Source organism: Hyla sarda, chromosome 4 (genome assembly GCF_029499605.1).
Source record: "Hyla sarda isolate aHylSar1 chromosome 4, aHylSar1.hap1, whole genome shotgun sequence".
Lineage (NCBI taxonomy): Eukaryota > Metazoa > Chordata > Amphibia > Anura > Hylidae > Hyla > Hyla sarda.
In genome coordinates, this window is record NC_079192.1 from 416,259,058 (window position 1) to 416,280,183 (window position 21,126).

At 49.4% G+C, this 21,126-nt stretch overlaps 1 protein-coding gene and 1 long non-coding RNA gene across 2 annotated transcripts in view; one reads left to right on the plus strand and one right to left on the minus strand.

The window, feature by feature from the left end:
* The window catches only part of WNK1 (WNK lysine deficient protein kinase 1), a gene marked incomplete at its 5' end in the record, with an annotated part of 87,525 nt that extends 66,754 nt beyond the window's left edge, over nt 1-20,771 (plus strand). Inside the window, 22 exon segments of the mRNA XM_056517857.1 lie at nt 2,827-2,943; nt 3,022-3,195; nt 3,813-3,867; nt 4,142-4,273; nt 4,361-4,581; nt 4,583-4,746; nt 5,245-5,512; nt 5,514-5,726; nt 5,729-5,777; nt 5,780-5,881; nt 5,884-6,185; nt 6,187-6,231; nt 6,233-6,265; nt 6,985-7,068; nt 7,266-7,352; nt 8,020-8,089; nt 8,776-8,834; nt 9,809-10,398; nt 11,521-11,711; nt 11,803-11,988; nt 17,190-17,377; nt 17,472-20,771. Of these exon segments, the coding sequence (XP_056373832.1) occupies nt 2,827-2,943; nt 3,022-3,195; nt 3,813-3,867; nt 4,142-4,273; nt 4,361-4,581; nt 4,583-4,746; nt 5,245-5,512; nt 5,514-5,726; nt 5,729-5,777; nt 5,780-5,881; nt 5,884-6,185; nt 6,187-6,231; nt 6,233-6,265; nt 6,985-7,068; nt 7,266-7,352; nt 8,020-8,089; nt 8,776-8,834; nt 9,809-10,398; nt 11,521-11,711; nt 11,803-11,988; nt 17,190-17,377; nt 17,472-17,783 (3,642 nt within the window).
* Nucleotides 4,731-5,369, minus strand: LOC130267728 (uncharacterized). The gene is made up of 3 exons (XR_008843259.1): nt 5,236-5,369; nt 4,926-5,120; nt 4,731-4,848 (listed from the first exon to the last, which is right to left on the minus strand). It is a non-coding gene; the product is annotated as an uncharacterized LOC130267728 (long non-coding RNA).
* Nucleotides 20,772-21,126: the final 355 nt, after the last annotated feature.

The window sequence follows — 21,126 nt, forward strand, 5'->3', positions numbered from 1 at the left end:
TGGCATCCTGTAGTAATGGAGCACCCATAACACCGATCAATACTGTGTTATTGCAGCCTGTAGTAATGGAGCACCCATAACACTGATCAATACTGTGTTATTGCAGCCTGTAGTAATGGAGCACCCATAACACCGATCAATACTGTGTTATTGCAGCCTGGAGTAATGGAGTGCCAATAACACTGATTAATGTAGTGCTATGGCAGGCAGTAGTAATGTAGCACCCCCCGATAACACTGAACAGTGCTGTGCTATGGCAGGCTGTAGTAATGGAGCACCGATAACACTGATCAATGCTGTGCTATGGCAGGCTGTAGTAATGGAGAACTGATAACACTGATCTATGCTATGGCTGGATGTAGTAATGCAGCACCAATAACACTGTGCCATAGATTAGCATTGATCAGTGTTATCGGTGCTCCATTACTACACCCTGCCATAGCACAGCATTGATCAGTGTTATGGGTGCTCCATTACTACAGCCTGCCATAGCACAGCATTGATCAGTGTTATGGGTGCTCCATTACTACAGCCTGCCATAGCACAGCATTGATCAGTGTTATTGGTGCTCCATTACTACACCCTGCCATAGCACAGCATTGATCAGTGTTATGGGTGCTCCATTACTACAGCCTGCCATAGCACAGCATTGATCAGTGTTATCAGTCCTCCATTACTACAGCCTGCCATAGCACAGCATTGATCAGTGTTATGGGTGCTCCATTAGTACACCCTGCCATAGCACAGCATTGATCAGTGTTATCGGTGCTCCATTACTACAGCCTGCCATAGCATAGTATTGATCAGTGTTATGGGTGCTCCATTACTACAGCCTGCCATAGCATTGATCAGTGTTATGGGTGCTCCATTACTACAGCCTGCCATAGCACAGCATTGATCAGTGTTATTGGTGCTCCATTGCTACAGCCTGCCATAGCACAGCATTGATCAGGGTTATCGGTACTCCATTACTACAGCCTGCCATAGCGTAGCATTGAGCAGTGTTATTGGTGCTCCATTACTACAGCCTGCCATAGCATAGCATTGATCAGTGTTATCGGTGCTCCATTACTATAGCCTGCCATAGCACAGCATTGATCAGTGTTATGGGTGCTCCATTACTACAGCCTGCCATAGCACAGCATTGATCAGTGTTATTGGTGCTCCATTACTACAGCCTGCCATAGCATAGCATTGATCAGTGTTATGGGTGCTCCATTACTACAGCCTGCCATAGCACAGCATTGATCAGTGTTATTGGTGCTCCATTGCTACAGCCTGCCATAGCACAGCATTGATCAGGGTTATCGGTACTCCATTACTACAGCCTGCCATAGCGTAGCATTGAGCAGTGTTATTGGTGCTCCATTACTAAAGCCTGCCATAGCATAGCATTGATCAGTGTTATCGGTGCTCCATTACTATAGCCTGCCATAGCATAGCATTGATCAGTGTTATCGGTGCTCCATTACTATAGCCTGCCATAGCACAGCATTGATCAGTGTTATGGGTGCTCCATTACTACAGCCTGCCATAGCACAGCATTGATCAGTGTTATTGGTGCTCCATTACTACAGCCTGCCATAGCATTGATCCGTGTTATGGGTGCTCCATTACTACAGCCTGCCATAGCATTTATCAGTGTTATGGGTGCTCCATTACTACAGCCTGCCATAGCACAGCATTGATCAGTGTTATTGGTGCTCCATTACTACAGCCTGCCATAGCATTGATCAGTGTTATGGGTGCTCCATTACTACAGTCTGCCATAGCATTGATCAGTGTTATGGGTGCTCCATTACTACAGTCTGCCATAGCACAGCATTGCTTTTTTTTTTTATGGTTCATTTAGTATGGAAGGGGTTAATTTATGTATGTTAAAACTTTTTTTTAGTTTTTTTTATTAGTTAAAAAAAAATAATTTTATTAGAAAAACAACTTGAAGCATGCCTGGACAGCCTGTGGAGGCGCCCTGGTTGGGAAGCGCGGCCCCAGGGGGACTTTAATGAGTGATTGTTTTATTGGAGCAGTGCCGTATTAATGGAGGAATCAGGAGCCCGTGCCAAAAGTTGTTAAATGGGCACTGTCATCAACATTGTTTTTTGATATGTTGTAGTACATATGTACTACAACATATCGCTAATATATTTTCATAATTTTTATTTTTATTAAAACCTTTTAATTAACATTTGAAAACTGGCCACTTGGGGTCTCCCTCCTAGTGGCTGGCTGTAGGCTGGCGTGACGTCACCACTGAATTTGGACCGATGCCAGCCGGGATAGCGGTCCGAATTAATTCAGCCTGCGCTCACTCCCTGCCTGTCAATCAGACAGGTGCGAGCGAGAGCATTGGTTCCCTGGCCACTGGCCGGGAGGCCACTCCTCCCGCACATGCCTCCGCTGCTGCTGCTTCTGCAGGACTCTGCGGCATGTAAGTATGTTTAGGGGAGATATGTTTAGGGGGATCGGGGTTTTTACATGGGGGTTGGGGGAGAGCAGTAGATGTCAGGGCAAGCTGTGAGTTGTAGTGGTGAAACAGCTTGTGGCACCCTGTGTAGATCAACTAAGGGCGGAAGTGGGCACCCCAGCAGGCATCAGTGACATAGTGCCTGCTGGGGAAGTCTACCTGGTTGTGAGCACACTACCAGACAGACAAAAAAGCATTTTTAATGTAGTAAAATTAAAAGCAGGGAGGGGGTTAGGGGTAGATGGGCAATACACAGGGACAGAAAAAGAAAGGATGGTGGGAGCTACTCTTTAGTGGATTAATCCAACCTTTTACTTCCCGTGATCCTCTTGTATTTACGCGTCGTCTCGCTCTTCTAGGTGTCTAATAAAGGTGATCGTGTAGTAGAGTGTCAGCTGGAGACCCACAACCGCAAGATGGTCACCTTCAAGTTTGACCTGGATGGAGACAACCCGGAGGAGATCGCCACCATAATGGTGAGTACCGGAAGATTACGGCGATGGCCTCCCGCCTCTGTACGCCGCAGGGTCCTGACTCCTCCTCTTCTTCCTCAGGTCCAGAACATCTTCATCCTGTCCACAGAGAGAGACTCCTTCGTGGAGCAGGTGAAGGACATCATAGAGAAAGCAGACGAGATGCTGAGCGAGGACGTCAGTGCCGAACCGGAGGGGGAGCAGGAGGCGGAGAGTATGCAGATGAAGGATGACGCCTACTACCCAGAAGGCCAGGTACACCCCCGACACCTTCCACTTCCCATGATGCACTTACATTCGCCATTCAGTGTGTTTGTAGATTTGTCTATATATTAGTTTATTTTATTAAAAATGTAAAGAAAAACATTTGAAAATAAAAATAAATTAAATCTCTATCATTTTATTTGTTAAATATATATTATTTGTTAGATTTATATAATAGATAAAAAATATGTAGAGATAGGTATAAGGATAACTTAAATTAAGTATATATTTGTATATTTTTTATATTAATGTATTTAATTTATTTTTATTCATGTTAAAATAAATTAATATAAATATATCTTTTTTATAATGTAAATATTAAGTGTGCGTGTGTGTGTATATGTAGTTTTATGTTTATAAATATATATTTAATTTATTTCTATTTTCATTGATAATACGATAATAAAAAGTTTTTAATAAAATACATTTTTATATATATTTAAAGTTAAAATAAATGTGTGTGTGTGTGTGTGTATATATTTATATTATTTATTTAATTTATTTATTTTCATTGATAATATGAATAATAAAAATAAATGACATTTTAAATACATTTTTCATGGTCCTTGTGTCTTCTCACGTTTCACAATTGTATTTTATTCTTTCAGAAGATGGAGGGCGAGTTTAGGCATCCGGGTCCGATCTATCTGCCGCAGCGGCCAGGTATGTGTTGCTGTTCACTGTTAGGTCGTCTTCAAACCCCAGTTAACCCCTAGAGGACGCAGGACAGACATGTACGTCCCGTGTCCTCTAGGGGTTATTCATGGTATTTCAACCTGTGTGCCTCCAGCTGCTGCAGAACTACAACTCCCAGCATGCCCGGACAGCCATCGGTTGTCCAGGTCATGCTGGGAGTTGTAGTTTTGCAACAGCTGGAGGCACCCTAGTTGGGAAAACACTGGATTAACCCCTTAATTGATATTCTTTCTCTCCCCAGACCTCGCCCCAAGTCTGACCACGCAGGTCGTTCACTCTGCCGGGCGACGCTTCATCGTGAGCCCCGTGCCCGAGAGCCGCCTGCGGGAGCCCACGTTCTTCAATGCTCCATCACATGACCCGCAGCTCACAGGTGATTGCCATGGGGAGAAGGGACGAGTCCGTTCTGGGTGTATGACGCGGTTTGCAACGTGTTTTGATGTTTCGTTCTTTTTTGCAGTCCCAGCTGCAGCAGTGCCTCATGGTCCCGGGATGAACCTCTCTCACTCCGCTTCCTCCGTCAGCCTGCACAACGCCTTCGCGGAGATGAGACAGGCGCAGCAGGCAGCCGAGGGTCCCAGCACGGCCCCGCCCATCTTCAACCAGACCGGACCCCCCTTCCCGACTTCACTCACCAACCTAGCCGGTTCCTTCTCTGCCGCTCTGTCTGGACTGCCCCCCAACCTCTGTTGCCATCCCCAGCAGCCTGCACTCTGGCGTGCCACAATCGTTGGAGGCGGTGGTGACCGCAGGGATAGGACACCAGAGTAACGCCCCAAGCATGGTGCCTCCCATCACGGCTGTGTCTACCCAGCCACTCCCCGCCGGGACCTTGTCCGGTGTGTCTACCCAGTCGCTCACCTCCGGGACCTTGTCCGGTGTGTCTACCCAGCCGCTTCCCGCCGGGACCTTGTCCGGTGTGTCTACTCAGCCGCTCCCCGCCGGGACCTTGTCCGGTGTGTCTACTCAGCCGCTCCCGCCGGGACCTTGTCCGGGGTGTCTACTCAGCCGCTCCCCGCCGGGACCTTGTCCGGGGTGTCTACTCAGCCTCTCCCCGCTGGGACCTTGTCTGGTGTGTCTACTCAGCCGCTCCCGTTCGGGACCTTGTCCGGTGTGTCTACCCAGCCGCTCCCCGCCGGGACCTTGTCCGGTGTGTCTACCCAGCCGCTCCCCGCCGGGACCTTGTCCGGTGTGTCTACCCAGCCGCTCCCCGCCGGGACCTTGTCCGGTGTGTCTACCCAGCCGCTCCCCCGCCGGGACCTTGTCCGGTGTGTCTACTCAGCTGCTCCCCGCCGGGACCTTGTCCGGTGTGTCTACCCAGCCGCTCCCCGGGACCTTGTCCGGTGTATCCACAGCAGCTCCTCTCCCAGTGTCTTCTTTGCCTGCGTTGCCTCTAGTCACGGTCCCTGTTGCCTCCGGAGCTTTAACGTCTCCCCCTGCTCAGTTAGTTCCTCCTGTCAGCAGCTCCGGATCTCTACAACAGCCAACGCTTACCTCTCCCTCCAATGCCGCAGCAACCATTGGAACCCTGCCGCACACCTCGGTGTCAGCACCGGTCATCCTGAGCACTGGACCGCCAGCGCAAGTTCTGAGCAGCAGCAGCTCCGCTCCGAGGCTTCGTGGAAAGCGCACCAGTCAACGTGCCTCACCCGGAGGGCAGCATGAAGCCAGCCAAGGTCCCTGCGGCAATCAGTACATCCGGCATGACCCTCCCCATATCCGGTCCGCTCACCTATGCCGGAGTGGCAGCAGCAAACCTGACCATGGCCGGCAGTCAACCTCACATCCACGCGGCACATCTTCCCCCTGGCGTTGCACGACGACCCCTGTTGTATCTCAAGCAGCGGGCACACCCCTGTCTTCTCAGGTGCCATTGCCGGAGCTGTACCCGTAGGTCATCAAGTGCAAGACAAGCCTGCCCAACCTACAGCATGTGTTGCCCCAGTCGGCATGGTCCCCGGCCTCACTCACGCTCACTCCATCGAGGCGACGCCGACAGCTTGACCAAGCCCGGGATCGACGACATCAAGACCTTGGAGGAGAAGCTGCGCTCGCTGTTTAGCGAACATGGAAGTGTTGGCGCACCGCACGGTACCACCCCGCAGGAATCCTCCACCGGGGCACAAGATGGCATCCCCTTACCGGGTCCTCCGGCCACCACGGTCTCATCCCAGACCAAGCCTACACCAGCCGCACCGCCTTCAAGTTTGCCTTTGGGAACGTCCGGCGTGCCCATCCTGAGCCAGGGTCTGACCCCTGGACAAGCTGTTACTCCTGTCACGTATTGTGTCGGCACCGGTCGCCACGGCGATGGCAGGAAAAGCCGGGACAACCTCCTTCTAAGCCGCCACTCACTAGGGTGCCGGTAAGTAGTCTTTATGGGGGTCAGCTTGATAGTAGGAAATGTATATAGGTCCTCATGTTCATTGCTTGTTCAGTGTCTGGAGCAGCGTTTCCAACCAAGGTGCTCAGCTGTTGCCAGCTGTTTTAGGAAATGGGGAAAAACCCCAGTGGAGGAAACCTGTAGGGAAACCATGGCTGGAGGATTGTCCATTTCTTGGTCTTAGATCAGTGTTTCCCAACCGGGGGTCATCCAGCTGTTGCAAACCTACATGCTGGGAGTTGTAGTTTGGCAACATCTGGAAACAAACTGGGAAACACTGGTCTAAGACCAAGAAATGGACAATCCTCCAGCCATGGTTTCCCTAGAGGTTTCCTCCACTGTTTTTTTTTTCCTTCTAAGTGCTGGAGGGCTGTCTGGGCATGCTGGGAGTTGTAGTTTTGCAACAGCTGGAGGCACCCTGGTTGGAAAAGTCTGTCCACAAGCTTGTTGACTGTTCTTAATCCCAGTCGGCAGTATTGTGAGCGCAACTCTGAAGTATTAGCTGATTGTGGGTTGTAGTGCAGCCGACACTCCTCTGAACTAACAGGAATGCTTGTTTCTAATCCGCGTCCGGCGGCCGACGCTCTGATCCTATTGGCTGCAGTGCATGATGGGATTAAGTAGAGGGCAATAGGGTGGATGTTGGGTATGATGTGTATGTTGTGCCCCCTCTGATGGCACTGCCTCTCCTCGTCCTGTAGGTGCTCCCGGCCGGGGCAGAGCTCACAGTGGGCAGTCCGCCCGGCGAACCGCTGCCTCCTCTCCCAGGACCTTCACTAACTCAGGTGCCGCATGAACCTCCTTTTCTTCCTTTCCTCCTTACCCATAACCCCCTTGTGCATGTCTTGTCTTCTTCTCAGTCTTATGAGCTCCTCACCCCCTTCATGTCCCGTGTTACTAGTGTGAAAAGCCCACCCCCACTCTCAGGTTAGGGTAGAGGCAGGCAAGTCCTAAACTTGACCCCCAGTGATTCTCATTTCAGTCCCAGCAGCCTCTGGAAGACCTGGATTTCCAATTGAGACGGACGTTGAACCCAGATACCGTCCCCGCGTCCTCCGCACCCAACTGCGTGAGTGTGACGGCCGCCATTCCTGTAATACCTTATACTCATAGCGCCCCGACTGAGGTCACTATTGGCCACTTAACAAAACATAGAGCCACTACCTATGAACAAGGATGTTTCAGCCAATATGGCCACCAGTAGACTTCCTTGCTTATCCAAGACAACCCCTCTATCCATTTTGACCCCTTTTGTCATGACCATTTGTGTATTGTCAGTATAAAGAATAGCGCCCCCCTCTGTGTATTGTCAGTATAAAGAATAGCGACCCCCTCTGTGTGATGTGAAGTATAAAGAATAGCGCCCCCCTCTGTGTATTGTCAGTATAAAGAATAGCGCCCCACTCTGTGTATTGTCAGTATAAAGAATAGCGCCCCACTCTGTGTATTGTCAGTATAAAGAATAGCGCCCCCCTCTGTGTATTGTCAGTATAAAGAATAGCGCCCCCCTCTGTGTATTGTCAGTATAAAGAATAGCGCCCCCCTCTGTGTATTGTCAGTATAAAGAATAGCGCCCCCCTCTGTGTATTGTCAGTATAAAGAATAGCGCCCCCCTATGTGTATTGTCAGTATAAAGAATAGCGCCCCCCTCTGTGTGATGTGAAGTATTACTTGTGCTTTGGCTTTTTGAAATGTGGCGGTATATAAATTCTAATTGTGGGTCTCTTTATATGCAGCCTGTACCCACTTCAGCCCCGACGGGTGTCCCTGCTCCGGCCAGCACCGCCTCACAGCCTCCGACTGAAGGTAAGTACCTGGCAGTAATCAAAGGGCCATACTACTCTTGGGTTATGTTCGGGGATATTTTTGGGGATATTTCTGCTTGGAAAATTTTTGTATGTGATTTTTAGTATTCAATAATGTGTGGTTGCGAACTGTTGAGTACCAGGATTCCATACATATGACCCCTATGCTGCGGCTACAGTAAGTACATCAGCGGCATTTTAGAGCGGTGTCTCCTAAACTGCAGTTTCTATGACTTCCTACATTAGCATCATAGAGCACAATGGAAACTCTATGAAGGAGACAGGAGTTACAAAACAGTGAGACATCAATGCTTTATGCGTCCCTGGATTACTGTTAGTTGACTGCTTGGTCTGATCTAGGGAATCTGTCCACCAAAGTAATTTTTATTTTTGACAATATATTTTTTTTAGAAACTTGATAGTAGAGAAAAGAGAAATAACTCGCGGCACTCGATGATTATGCTTCTTTCTTTTATTCCACAAGAGGTATCTTCACATATCGGGAGGGGGTGGTAGTGAAACAGGACGACGAGCGTTCGTTTCGTGGCTACAGGCCGCTTCTGCCGGTCCCTTATTTTTTTTAGGATCAAGAATCAACATAGTACATTTTATTTCTTAAAGTATAGTTCAATTATTTAAATATTACGGTCATAAGCTGAATTTGGGTGTTTGTTTCTTCATCTTCAGGACCTGTAAAACCCAAACCAGAAGCAGAGACGGGGGTCCTTAAGATGGGGCGATTTCAGGTGCGTGTCGAATATTTGCACTCTGTCCTGTGTTGGGCCTCTCCCCCCTAGGCCCGGCCCTCTCCCCTCCCCCTAGGCCCGGCCCTCTCCCCTCCCCCCTAGGCCCGGCCCTCTCCCCTCCCCCCTAGGCCCGGCCCTCTCCCCTCCCCCCTAGGCCCGGCCCTCTCCCCTCCCCCCTAGGCCCGGCCCTCTCCCCTCCCCCCTAGGCCCGGCCCTCTCCCCCTCCCCCCTAGGCCCGGCCCTCTCCCCTCCCCCCTAGGCCCGGCCCTCTCCCCTCCCCCCCTAGGCCCGGCCCTCTCCCCTCCCCCCCTAGGCCCGGCCCTCTCCCCTCCCCCCCTAGGCCCGGCCCTCTCCCCTCCCCCCCTAGGCCCGGCCCTCTCCCCTCCCCCCCTAGGCCCGGCCCTCTCCCCTCCCCCCCTAGGCCCGGCCCTCTCCCCTCCCCCCCTAGGCCCGGCCCTCCCCCCCTAGGCCCGGCCCTCTCCCCTCCCCCCCTAGGCCCGGCCCTCTCCCCTCCCCCCCTAGGCCCGGCCCTCTCCCCTCCCCCCCTAGGCCCGGCCCTCTCCCCTCCCCCCCCTAGGCCCGGCCCCTCTCCCCTCCCCCATAGGCCCGGCCCTCTCCCCTCCCCCCCTAGGCCCGGCCCTCTCCTCTCCCCCCTAGGCCCGGCCCTCTCCCCTCCCCCCCTAGGCCCGGCCCTCTCCCCTCCCCCCCTAGGCCCGGCCCTCTCCCCCCTAGGCCCGGCCCTCTCCTCTCCCCCATAGGCCCGGCCCTCTCCTCTCCCCCATAGGCCCGGCCCTCTCCTCTACCCCCTAGGCCCGGCCCTCTCCTTTCCTCTGCCCTCCCCTCCCCTAGGCCCGGCCCTCTCCTTTCCTCTGCCCTCCCCTCCCCTAGGCCCGGCCCTCTCCTTTCCTCTCCCCTCCCCTCCCCTAGGCCCGGCCCTCTCCCCACATCCTGACCTCTTTCCATTTTCTCCACAGGTCTCTGTTGCAGCAGACGATGTTCTAAAACCCACAGAGGTGCCAAAGCCTTCCCCACAGACGACATCCTCATCCTCCACTTCCTCCTCTTCTTCGTCCATGTCTTGCAGCAGCCCAGAAAGCACCATGGTGAAAACGAAACGCAGCGCAGCCGGTTCATTGGATATTGTGGATGGCGTTGGGCTCCCACACACCCCTGTGCGCAGCTCTTCTCCCAAACAGTCAGTGCAGGTGGGACGGTTCCAAGTGACCCCCTCAACCGCGACTGACCGAGTTGGTCGTTTCTCAGTGTCTCGGGCCCCAGATGAACTTTCACCAGGACACACTGATCCCGAGCCAACTTCTCCAAAGACACAACCGCACCTGAATGGACCTTCTTCCCACCCCGACTCATCGGCCACCATGAGCGACCCACCCAGGGCTACTCAGGATGACAGCCTGGGCAGCCCAGTCATACAGCACGCGTTGGGTTCAAAGGTCAGCCTGCAGAGCCTCAGCAACTCCTTCAACTCCTCATATATGAGCAGCGACAACGAGTCCGATATCGAAGATGAGGAACTGAAGAAGGAGCTACGGAGACTACGAGACAAGTGAGCAAATACTGTGGGGGGGCATCCTGTGTGTTAAAGGGGTACAACATTATTTTCTTTTTTTAATCAACTGGTGCCAGAAAGTTCTACAGATTTGAAGATTATTTCTGTTTAAAAATCTTAAGTACTGGAAGGATTATCAGCTGCTGTATGCTCCACAGGAAGTTCTTTTCTTTTTTCATTTATTTTCTGTCTGACCACAGTGCTCTCTGCTGACACCTCTGTCCATGTCAGGAACTGTCCAGAGCAGGAGAGGTTTTCTATGGGGATTTGCTCCTACTCAAGACAGTTCCTAACATGGACAGAGGTGTCAGCAGAGAGCACTGTGCTCAGACAGAAAGGAAATTCAAAAAGAAAATAATTTATCGTGGAGCATACAGCAGCTAAGTACTGGAAGGATTAAGATTTTTTTCTAAATAGAAGTAATTTGCAAATCTGTTTAACTTTCTGGTACTAGTTTATTTAAAAAATTCACCGGAGTACCCCTACAGGGGTCCATGCAACCCAGGGAAGGCCTGGACAAGGGCTTCTGGGGTCTGTGCAATCCCAGGCTAGGCTTGGTCTAGGCCCTCCCCCCCCCGGGGGACTATGCAATCCCTGGCTAGGCCTGAACTAGAGCCTCGGTGGCCCGTGCAGTCCCTGGCTAGGCCCGGACTAGAGCTTTCGAGGGCCGCGCAGTCCCAGGCTAGGCCCGGACTAAAGGCTTGGGGGGGGGGGGGGGGCTCGCAATCACAGGCTAGACCTGGACTAGGGCCCCTGGTGGACTGTGCAATACCTGTCAAGGCCTGGACTAGAGCCTTGTGGGGCTGTGCAATCCTAGGCTGGGCCTTGACTAGGGCTTTTGGGGGCCATGCAATCCCAGGCCCAGACTAGACACTCCGGGGGCCATGCAATCCCAGGCCAGGCCCAGACTAGAGCCTCCGGGGGGGCCATGTAGTCCCAGACTAGGCTCTGAGTTGAGCCTTGGGTGGGACCTACACTCTCCTCTTTATTTTAATGCAGTGTTCCCCTTTAACTCTTGCAGGACTACGACCCTGCTGGGACTTGTAGTTTTGCATCTGTTGTAGTTTATGACTCCGTCCAGCTCTGCTACATGCGTAACTCTGATCTCTCATCTCCCAGACACCTCAAGGAGATCCAGGATTTGCACAGTCGGCAGAAGAAGGAGATCGAGCTGCTGTACACGGAATTGGGAAAAGTGCCCCCCGCCGTCATCATCCCTCCTGCCGCGCCCCTCTCTGGCCGGCGCAGGAGACCCACCAAGGGCAAAGGCAGTAAATCCAGCAGAGGGAGCCGTAGCCCCCAGCTCTCAGGTACAAGTTGTTCTATGTAAGATGCGTCTACCCCCCCGACCGTCCCTCCTCCTCCTCCTCCTTACACATCATGGCCGCTCTCTACTTGCAGGTGACCTGTCCACGCAGAGCGCTCCGCCCGCCGTTCTTCCTCCTCCGCAGCAGAACCTCCTCCTACCTCCCTGCAGCGCCGCCGATTCGGGACTCCTGAAGCCCTCGCCTTCCAGCGACATCCTCTGCTCCGCCTTCACCAGCGATGCTGCGCTGTCCGCACCCAGCTTATCCGGACAGGGACAAGGTAAAACCTGCGTCAGACACCGGGTGGCGCCGTGTCATATTAGAGGGGGCATATGTACAGCTGAACACTGACATCTCCTGGTGGCTGGTGATACTGCAGCTGGTGCAGAGCTTTAGCAACTCTCCAGTTGGTGCAAAACTACGACTCCCATCATGCCCTGACAGCCTTCGGCTGTCAGGGCATGATGGGAGTCGTAGTTTTGCATCAGGTTGAGGTTAATCGCACAACTTACGACACTTCTCTCGGCACAATTATGGGGGGGGGGGGTAGACTGACCTCGTGTCGCTGTCATGTGACCTGTCTCTGCTGTGTATGTGGTTTCGTTTTCTTTGTGTCTCTGTCCTTCTTGTCTCTTGTTTTATCCCGTTTTCCCATCACAGGCTGGGCCAAGTTTAACTGTGCGTCAGAGCGGGTCTCCTTCAAAGCGGCCGGCAGGAGGACGCGATTTCTCAGTACGCCCTGCTTGGCTCTTTGTGTGTAACTCTTTACTCCTTCCTCCTTGTCTCTCTTCTCTGTCCCCCTCCCTCTGCCACCCGCTCGCATGCCCTCCCGCTCCCTGACGGGTACTGATCTGGCTTTCCACATAGTAGTACGTGGTTACAACGTGACCCCTCTCCCCCCCACCTGCTGCGGAACTACAACTCCCAGCATGCGCTGCCACCTGCGGCCTTCCCTGCTGAAGCAAAACTACAACTCACAGGTTGCAGAATTCTACTTAAAGGGGTATTCCAGGGAAAACCTTTTTTTTTTATATATCAACTGGCTCCAGAAAGTTAAACAGATTTGTAAATTACTTCTATTAAAAAAATCTAAATCCTTTCAATAATTATCAGCTGCTGAAGTTGAGTTATTCTTTTCTGTCTGGCAACAGTGCTCTCTGCTGACATCTCTGCTTGTCTCGGGAACTGCACAGAGTAGAAGAGGTTTGCTATGGGGATTTGCTTCTACTCTTGACAGTTCCCGAGACAGGTGTCGTCAGAGAGCACTTAGACAGAAAAGAACAACTCAACCTCATCAGCTCATAAGTACTGAAAGGATTAAGATTTTTTAATAGTAGTAATTTAGAAATCTGTTCAACTTTCTGGAGCCAGTTGAGATATATATATAAAAAAAGTTTTTTCCTGGATAACCCCTTTTAAGACCTTGTTCACACTGTGCAGATTTGGCCTGCCTTAGCAATTCTGCTGATACAGTCTGCCTCAGACAGGCTTTGCTAGTCAATCGCCGATCCATGCCAATGCAATAGCATGTCAATGATTAGTATAAGCAATCTAATGGTTGCTTATAAAGTTCCCTAGACCATAAAGAATACAATCCCCCCCCCCCCTTTCTTACACATCTTTTTTTCCTATTAAATTTTTTTTTATTAGGGGAGAGGCTCTTTTATAATTTAAAAAAAAATATTTTTATTTTATTTCACACGTTATCACTTGTGTTCACTGTATAATGCAAATAGCATTGTACAGTTTGATCGGCGATGCAGAGACAGGTAAGGGGACCCTCCGTCTTTTTTTTTTTTTTTTTTTGGCTCATCGGACCCCCCGCAATCACGTTGCAGGAGTCCGATGAGTCCCCTGAGTTAACTGGCACAATGGATTTAATACTTTAGACACCGTGATCGGCATTGATCTAGGTGTCTAAAGGGTTAATGGCGTGCTACGGCGAGATCACCGATCCCAGTCATTGGCCGCGAGTGTTCGGCTACTGATCGCAGCCGTAACTCTCCGCTGAGAAGCGAACGCAGCTCCTGGTGCATTAAGTCCCAGACGATGTCGTCATGGTGTTAACACATTCCTAAAACACTAGGGGGAAAAACAAAGAGCTTTTCCGTGTAACAGTTTCACATCTGTAACCTGTGGGACCATAAGTCCCAGCATGCATGCTGGAACTTGTTGTTCTGCAGCAGCTGGAGAGCAGTGGGGTCCTTCTTTTCGTATCCTCTAACCCCGTGTGTTCAGCTGTTGCAAAACTACAACTCCCAGCATGCCCGGACAGCCTTTGGCTGTCCGGGCATGCTGGGAGTTGTAGTTTTGCAACAGCTGGAGGTACACTGGCTGGGAAAACTCTGAAAACCACTGGCTGGGAAATTGCTCTAACCTCATCTACTTGTGCCTCTGGCTGTAAACAGCATAACATAGCCTGTGATGTCATCTAATGGCTTGATGACATCATCATTGCAGTATATATATATATATATATATATATATATATATATATGTGTGTATGTATATATGAGATGAGCTCGGCTGCTGCAGCACCTACATATACGAAATTGGTCTCTTCACTTTCCCTTTGATGATGAAAACTTGTAACAAACCCTCAGCTGTGAGCAGAATCCGGGTCAGGGCTGTCAGAGTCCGGTCTGGATGATTTTTTAGCTGATTGTTCCGGACTGATACATAGTATCAAATTGTCCAGACCGGATACAATTGTAACGAACCCTCAGCTGTGAGAAGGTATCGGGGTCAGGGCAATTGAATCCAGTCTTGTGAGCTGCATAAATCAGTTAATAGTTGATACAATGTATCAGTCCGGAACGTTCAGGTAACAAATTGTCCAGACTGGATACAATGTAACAAACCCTCAGCTGTGAGAAGTATCGGGTCAGGGTAGTTGAATCCAGTCTTTGTATCGAACTATTAACAGATTTATGTAGCTCAAACTACCCTGACCTGATACTTCTCAACAGCTGAGGGTTTGTTACATTGTCTCTAGTATGGACAATTTGTTACCTGAACGTTCCGGACTGATACATTGTATCAACTATGAACAGATTTATACAGATCACAATGTATCAGTCCGGAGCGTTGAGGTAACAATTGTACAGTCGGATCTATTGATTGGATACAATTGTAACAAACCCTCAGCTGTGCGAATGTCAAGGCAATTGAATCCAGTCTGTGAGCTGCATGAATCCGTTTCTAGTTGATACAATGTATCGGTCCAGAATGTTCCGCTCACGAATTTACAGACTTGGATACAACGGAACGTTCTGGGACTGATGAATTGTATCATATGTAAACAGATTGATGCCACTCAGACTGGATTTGATTGCCTTGACAGTTTATAGTTGATACAATGTATCAGTCCGGAAGGTTCCGCTCTCAAATTGTCCAGACTGGATACAATGTAACAAACCCTCAGCTGTGAGAAGTATCGGGTCAGGGTAGTTGAGTCCAGTCTATGAGCTACATAAATCCGTTAGTTTGATACAAAGACTGGATTTAACTACCCTGACCTGATACAGCTGAGGGTTTGTTACATTGTATCAAGTCTGGACAATTTGTTACCTGATCGTCCCGGAGTGATACATCGTGAGCTGCATAAATCTGTTCAGAGTTGATGCAATGTATCAGTCCGGAGCGTTCAGAAAACGATTGTAACAAACCCTCAGCTGTGAGAATGTCAAGGCCATTGAATCCAGTCTGTGAACTGTATGAACCCGTTTATAGTTGATACAATGTATCGGTCCAGAATTGTACAGACTTGGATACAACTGAACGTTCCGGACTGACACATCGTATCAACTAGAAACGGATTCTTGCAGCTCGGACTGGATCCGATTTCCTTGACGGTTTATTCATCGTATCAGTCGGAACGTTCAGTTCTCAGTTGTATCAACTATTGAGATTGAAGCAGCTCACAGACTGGATTCAACTGCCCTGACCCGATACTTCTCACTACTGAGGGTTTGTTACAATCGTATCCAGTCTGGACAATTTGTAACAAACCCTCAGCTTGGAAGTTGCCGAACTACTATTCAACCATTGCGGGAGATCGCGAAGGCGTTTAGGCAATTCTGTACCATGTGGCGCTCTGTCGTGTGGCACCGGCCCTGTTGCAGCAGTCACTCCTCCGTTAACCCTTCCTCCTCCAGCTGACAACTCCCGGACGCCATTGGCCGTTCTCCCGGCTTTGCTCCTACCCTGCAGCTTTGAGTGGGTGTCTGGCCGATGGGACGCGATGTTCTGCTGAATGGCGTCTGCGCTCTGGCTGTTCGCTCCCCCTGTCCGCTCGCTTCATCTTTAATCTCTGATCCCCCTCCCCCTCTGTTTCGGATCACGAGATGCCGTTGCGGTGCTAACACTTTTTCTCTCTCTTTTCTGCTTCAGGGAAGATGGTGAAAAAAGTCTGTCCATGCAACCAGCTGTGTAGTAATTATCCTTTATATCTCTCTATCTGTGTCATGTGACCATCCCAGACCGCCACAGCCGCGCTGAGAACACTATATCACCTGCTTATGCCGGGGCTCTGCGCGATTGTCTCCTGATCATAGGACCCGCGAGTCCAGTATAAATGGAGACATCCAGGAGCTCCCCGGTATAATTACATATATATTTGGTGAAGATGGCGGAATATAGGAGCAGCGCGGCATCAGGGCGGTGTATACATTGTGTATAGTGTATGGTATGGGTGACCCCCCCCCAGGAAAACTATATGTATATCCTCTGATAACCATCATACCAGAGACCAGCAGAATAGTGAGTACAGCTCTGGAGTATAATACAGGATATAACTCAGGATCAGTACAGGAGAAGTAATGTAATGTATGTACACAGTGACCTCACCAGCAGAATAGTGAGTACAGCTCTGGAGTATAATACAGGATATAACTCAGGATCAGTACAGGAGAAGTAATGTAATGTATGTACACAGTGACCTCACCAGCAGAATAGTGAGTACAGCTCTGGAGTATAATACAGGATATAACTCAGGATCAGTACAGGATAAGTAATGTAATGTATGTACACAGTGACCTCACCAGCAGAACAGTGAGTACAGCTCTGGAGTATAATACAGGATATAACTCAGGATCAGTACAGGATAAGTAATATATGTACACAGTGACCTCACCAGCAGAATAGTGAGTGCGGCTCTGGAGTATAGATGGTGCTCAGAGGTGAACATAAAACATGCTTGTAAGGGCAGTAACCTCTATGAAAAGCAGATGTTTATTGATCACTGCATAGAGTTACAGCCTAGAAAGTAAGGCCAGATGGGGGCGCCATAGCTGGCACTAAACATGAGTTTGCACAGTGTATATTGTGTCCTCTGTTACTAATCATGTGGAAGCATTCCCATTAGACCTGACTCCTTGTAGATGTCATCACATACGAGATGTCTCAGGCCACAGGTGACGACACAATGGATGTCCCCCCTCTTCCTCCATCACTTCTGACACCTTCTCTCTTCTGTTGCAGGGACGAGCAGCACAAACACAGTCGCCCCTTCCAATCCTCCGGCCCCCCATTCGAACACTGCTCCTGCCTCCTCCTCCAGCCGCAAGGGAACCTTTACAGACGACCTACACAAACTGGTGGACAACTGGGCCCGTGACGCCATGAACCTGACCGGGAAAAAGAGCAAATCTGCACATGCCAGCTACGAGGTGAGCGGCGGTGGTACGGTATAACCTCTGCGGTGTATTCTGGAGGCTGACGACTGTTCTCTGATCACAGGTTTGTCTTCCTCTTTTTTTTTAGGGACCGGGAATGGCTCGAAAGTTTTCTGCCCCCTGCGTGTCTATGACTCCGTCCCTGGGGGTCCCCGTCTCCATACCTGCGGCTTCCGCCAACTCCTTGGCTCATTACCCTAAAGGAATCTGCCCTCCGCAACAGTTTGGCTTCCAAAGTGCACCGTTCCAAGCCCCATGGAGCGGACCTGGCGTGCCGCCGCCCTCCCAGCCCATTGGCCAGTTTGCCCCGACTGTGACTTCTTCCTTGCAGAACTTTAACATCAGCAGCCTCCAGAAGTCCATCAGTAACCCGCAAGGGTCCAACCTGCGGACTACCTAGCAGGAGGAGAGCTGAGCCATCTTCTGACAAAGTTCTGGTGGAGACCAGGCCCGACTAGAAGCCCCGGAAGGACTTCATATCTCTCACCAGGCCCCTTCCCCACATAGGGATGCGGCTTCATTCCATGTCCCTAAAGGTTGCATATAAAAGGGGGCACGCCCTGCAAGCCGCGCACCATCGGGGTGACGCCAGATTTGGGGCAGCGAGGGGGAAAGTCGAGCCCTGCATTAGCAGGGGAGGGGAGAGCGTCCTCTCTGCGCTACGGTATAGGTCATAAACGCTTACAGATAAAAACAAAGGACTATTAAAGGCTATTGACTGCAGCATTACAATTGTATGGATGAAAGTAAATATATAAATATATATAAGTATATTAAACATTAAAAAAAAAACAAAGTTCGGTGAGGACAATGACTCTGCCATCAGTTATGATGTGGATACACTGTGATATATAATATATTTATGTTGTTGGACAACAGTAGTTAATATGATAATAAAATAGCAGAATGTTCCAGGGTTAGAGACGCCACCGCCCGCTCCCGCCTCCTCATCAGTCACTTTAATAAAAATTAAAAAACACAATTTTTTTTCCTTTTATTTAGATTTAATGTGAATGTAAAATTGTATAAAGTTTAACTTGAACCCCTGCCGGTCCCCCCAATCTTTTTCGCTGTGTATTTTAGTGCCTTGAGACCCTGGAAGTTTCTTTTTTTAAGACTGTTTTGGGGGGATTGTGTACGTAGGTTGGAGGCCGCAGGTGGATATTTTTCATTGTTCTGTTAAGTGGTTTGCGTTGTCGGATGTGTCGTAGGGCTGGAGATGCCGATACTTGGCTGAAGGGGGCGCCATTGTTGCTTGTGATCAAGAGCTTTGGGCTGGAGCTTGGAATAAAGAGGTGGTCAAGGAAGTTAGACGATAGGTGGCGCTGTTCTTGGGGTTTTCACGTTAACCGTCTTTTAAATCTTGTATAAGAGAAGCGTAGGGCCCTGATGCCCGCACCGTCATGTCGTGCTCCCCCATGTATTTCAGATTTTTACTTCTGTGGCAGCATCTTATACTTGAAAAGAGAAAAAAATAAATACCAAGACAAAATAAAACCTCCTTTTTTTCCGCACTTTTGAGAATGAGACGTATAATCTGCAGCAGTATTATTATTACTTCATGTCGAGTTGCACAGTCCATATGTTCCTTTTGGAGTTTACACCTGAGTTGTTGTTTTTGTTGTGTGGCCTAGAAAGTAGGAAGCGGCACCAATCTAGAACTCAGCATTGTGTCTGGTTCATGGTCGGGTTTTCTTTTTGGCGTCTGTAAAGTTGTCGCACAGTTAACTCCACCTTCCGTCTGGTAAAGTAGCAGCTTTTAAAAACAATGAAAGAAAAACTTGATGCAATGTTTTAGGTCACCCTTTAGCTCTGTCTTGAATGCAATGTTCTAGGTCGCTCTTGATGTTGTGTTGTATGTCATCCTTCATGTCTGTTGATGTGATTTTGTAGGTTGGCCTAGAGTCTGTCTTGACATGTTTTAGGTGACTTTTTGGTCTGTCTTGAAGTAATGCTCTAGATCACCCTTTAGGCTTGTCTTGAATGTGGTGTTCTAGGTCGCTCTTGATGTGGTCTTCTAGGTCATTCTTCAGGTGTCAATGCAATGACTGTTGGCCAAACGCTTGTCTTGACTCAGTGTTTTTGATCGATCTTGAGTCTTTCTTGAAGTGATTTTCTAGGTCGCCCTTAAGTCCTTTCTTAAATGTGATGTTTTAGGTCACCTTTGGGTCTGTCTTGATGTGGTGTCCGAGTTCTATCATTGATGCAATTTTCTAGGGTGCTCTTCAGGCCTGTCTTGATTGGATGTTCTAGGTCGGCCTCAGGTTTGTCTTGATTGGATGTTCTAGGTCTAATATTGATGCAGTGTTCTTGGACGCCCTTAGGTTTGTCTTGATGTCATGTTCTTTAGGTCTCCATCAGGGTATGTTCTAGGTCGACATTGGGTCTTTTATTTTGTTGTTCTATGTAACACTTAAGATGTCTGTATTTATTGCATCGGGGAGAAATGTTCTATTATGTTCGTTTCTCTGCCTTCTTTTTATAGGGGTCCTCCACTCTGATGCCAACCCATCAGGTTTCCAGTGGATTCTTCCTGTATAGACAAATGTGGTTTGGCCTAACAGGAGGGGGGGGGGGGGCCCCCTTTTAAGCTGTTTTTGCTATATAGATTCTAAAGTTTGAGAACATTAAGGCGAGTGACTCTTAACCTGCTACTTTGTAGTGAATGTATAATCCTTATCAGGAAAAGGGCTCATTGTACTCACCCACTGTAGTCTTGGAGTATCCCGGCATGTATCGAAGTCAGTTGTATCCAAGTCAGTATCTTCAGCTTCCCCCACTACTAGTCATTATGGTGCAGACACCCTCAGTCTCTTTCCCTGTATGGTTCCTCAGTGAGGTTCTTGAAGTGCTTTGTAAGTAGCGGATCCTCCATTCCACGGGTTGTACGGTGCGAGGTGGCGGGATCGGCTCTGAAAAGGGATTATTATAGGGCGGCAGGTGGATATTTATTATACATTATTTCCTTTTTTTTGCCCCTTTACAGTTTATTAGGTTTGAGATCTTTAGTATTTTTCTTAAAATTTGCGCATGCTTTGGGTTATTTTCCACTGATTTTCTCCATTCTCCCCTCCCCCCTCTCCTTCCTGTGGACACAAATAATAATAAAGTATAAAGCTACTGAGCAAATGTACGCACCCCGACTCACCCCCCCCCCCCCCCCCCGGAGAGGAGACCACAACATTATTTAACACTGAGCAGATATGTATGCCCCCTGTACTATTATTTAACACTGTACCTAATGAAATTGATGAGATTGTGGGATTCCCTGAGCTGTGAATTTTCCCGTTTGCACTTTTTGTCCTGCATCTTTCTGTACAAATTTGCACTTTTTTCTCTTTTTATCGCCTCTGTAGTCTATTACAACTAATAAAGGAGCCTTATTTTATGTCTGTGCGTGATTGTGTTCATGGGTCCCCCCTCTGCTACACCACACCTGGGTGGGGCCCCTATTACGGTACGGTATACTTCACCTGATGCCCGATTCTTCATTATTGCACCAATCACCAACAAAATTGCAGACACATGTAAACGCTGGACTGTGGAAACAAATTCATATAGAACAAAAGTGCCATCCAAAGGATGCGTCCTCCGTCTTTACAACGATGGGGTCCAGAAGACTAGATCGGAACCAGAAGACTATATCGGAACCAGAAGACTAGTCCTTCCATCTGATCGCTGATATCAAGGGCCCGGAATACAGAGCAGGGCCCACATAGGATGTGACCCCCTCACATCCTCTG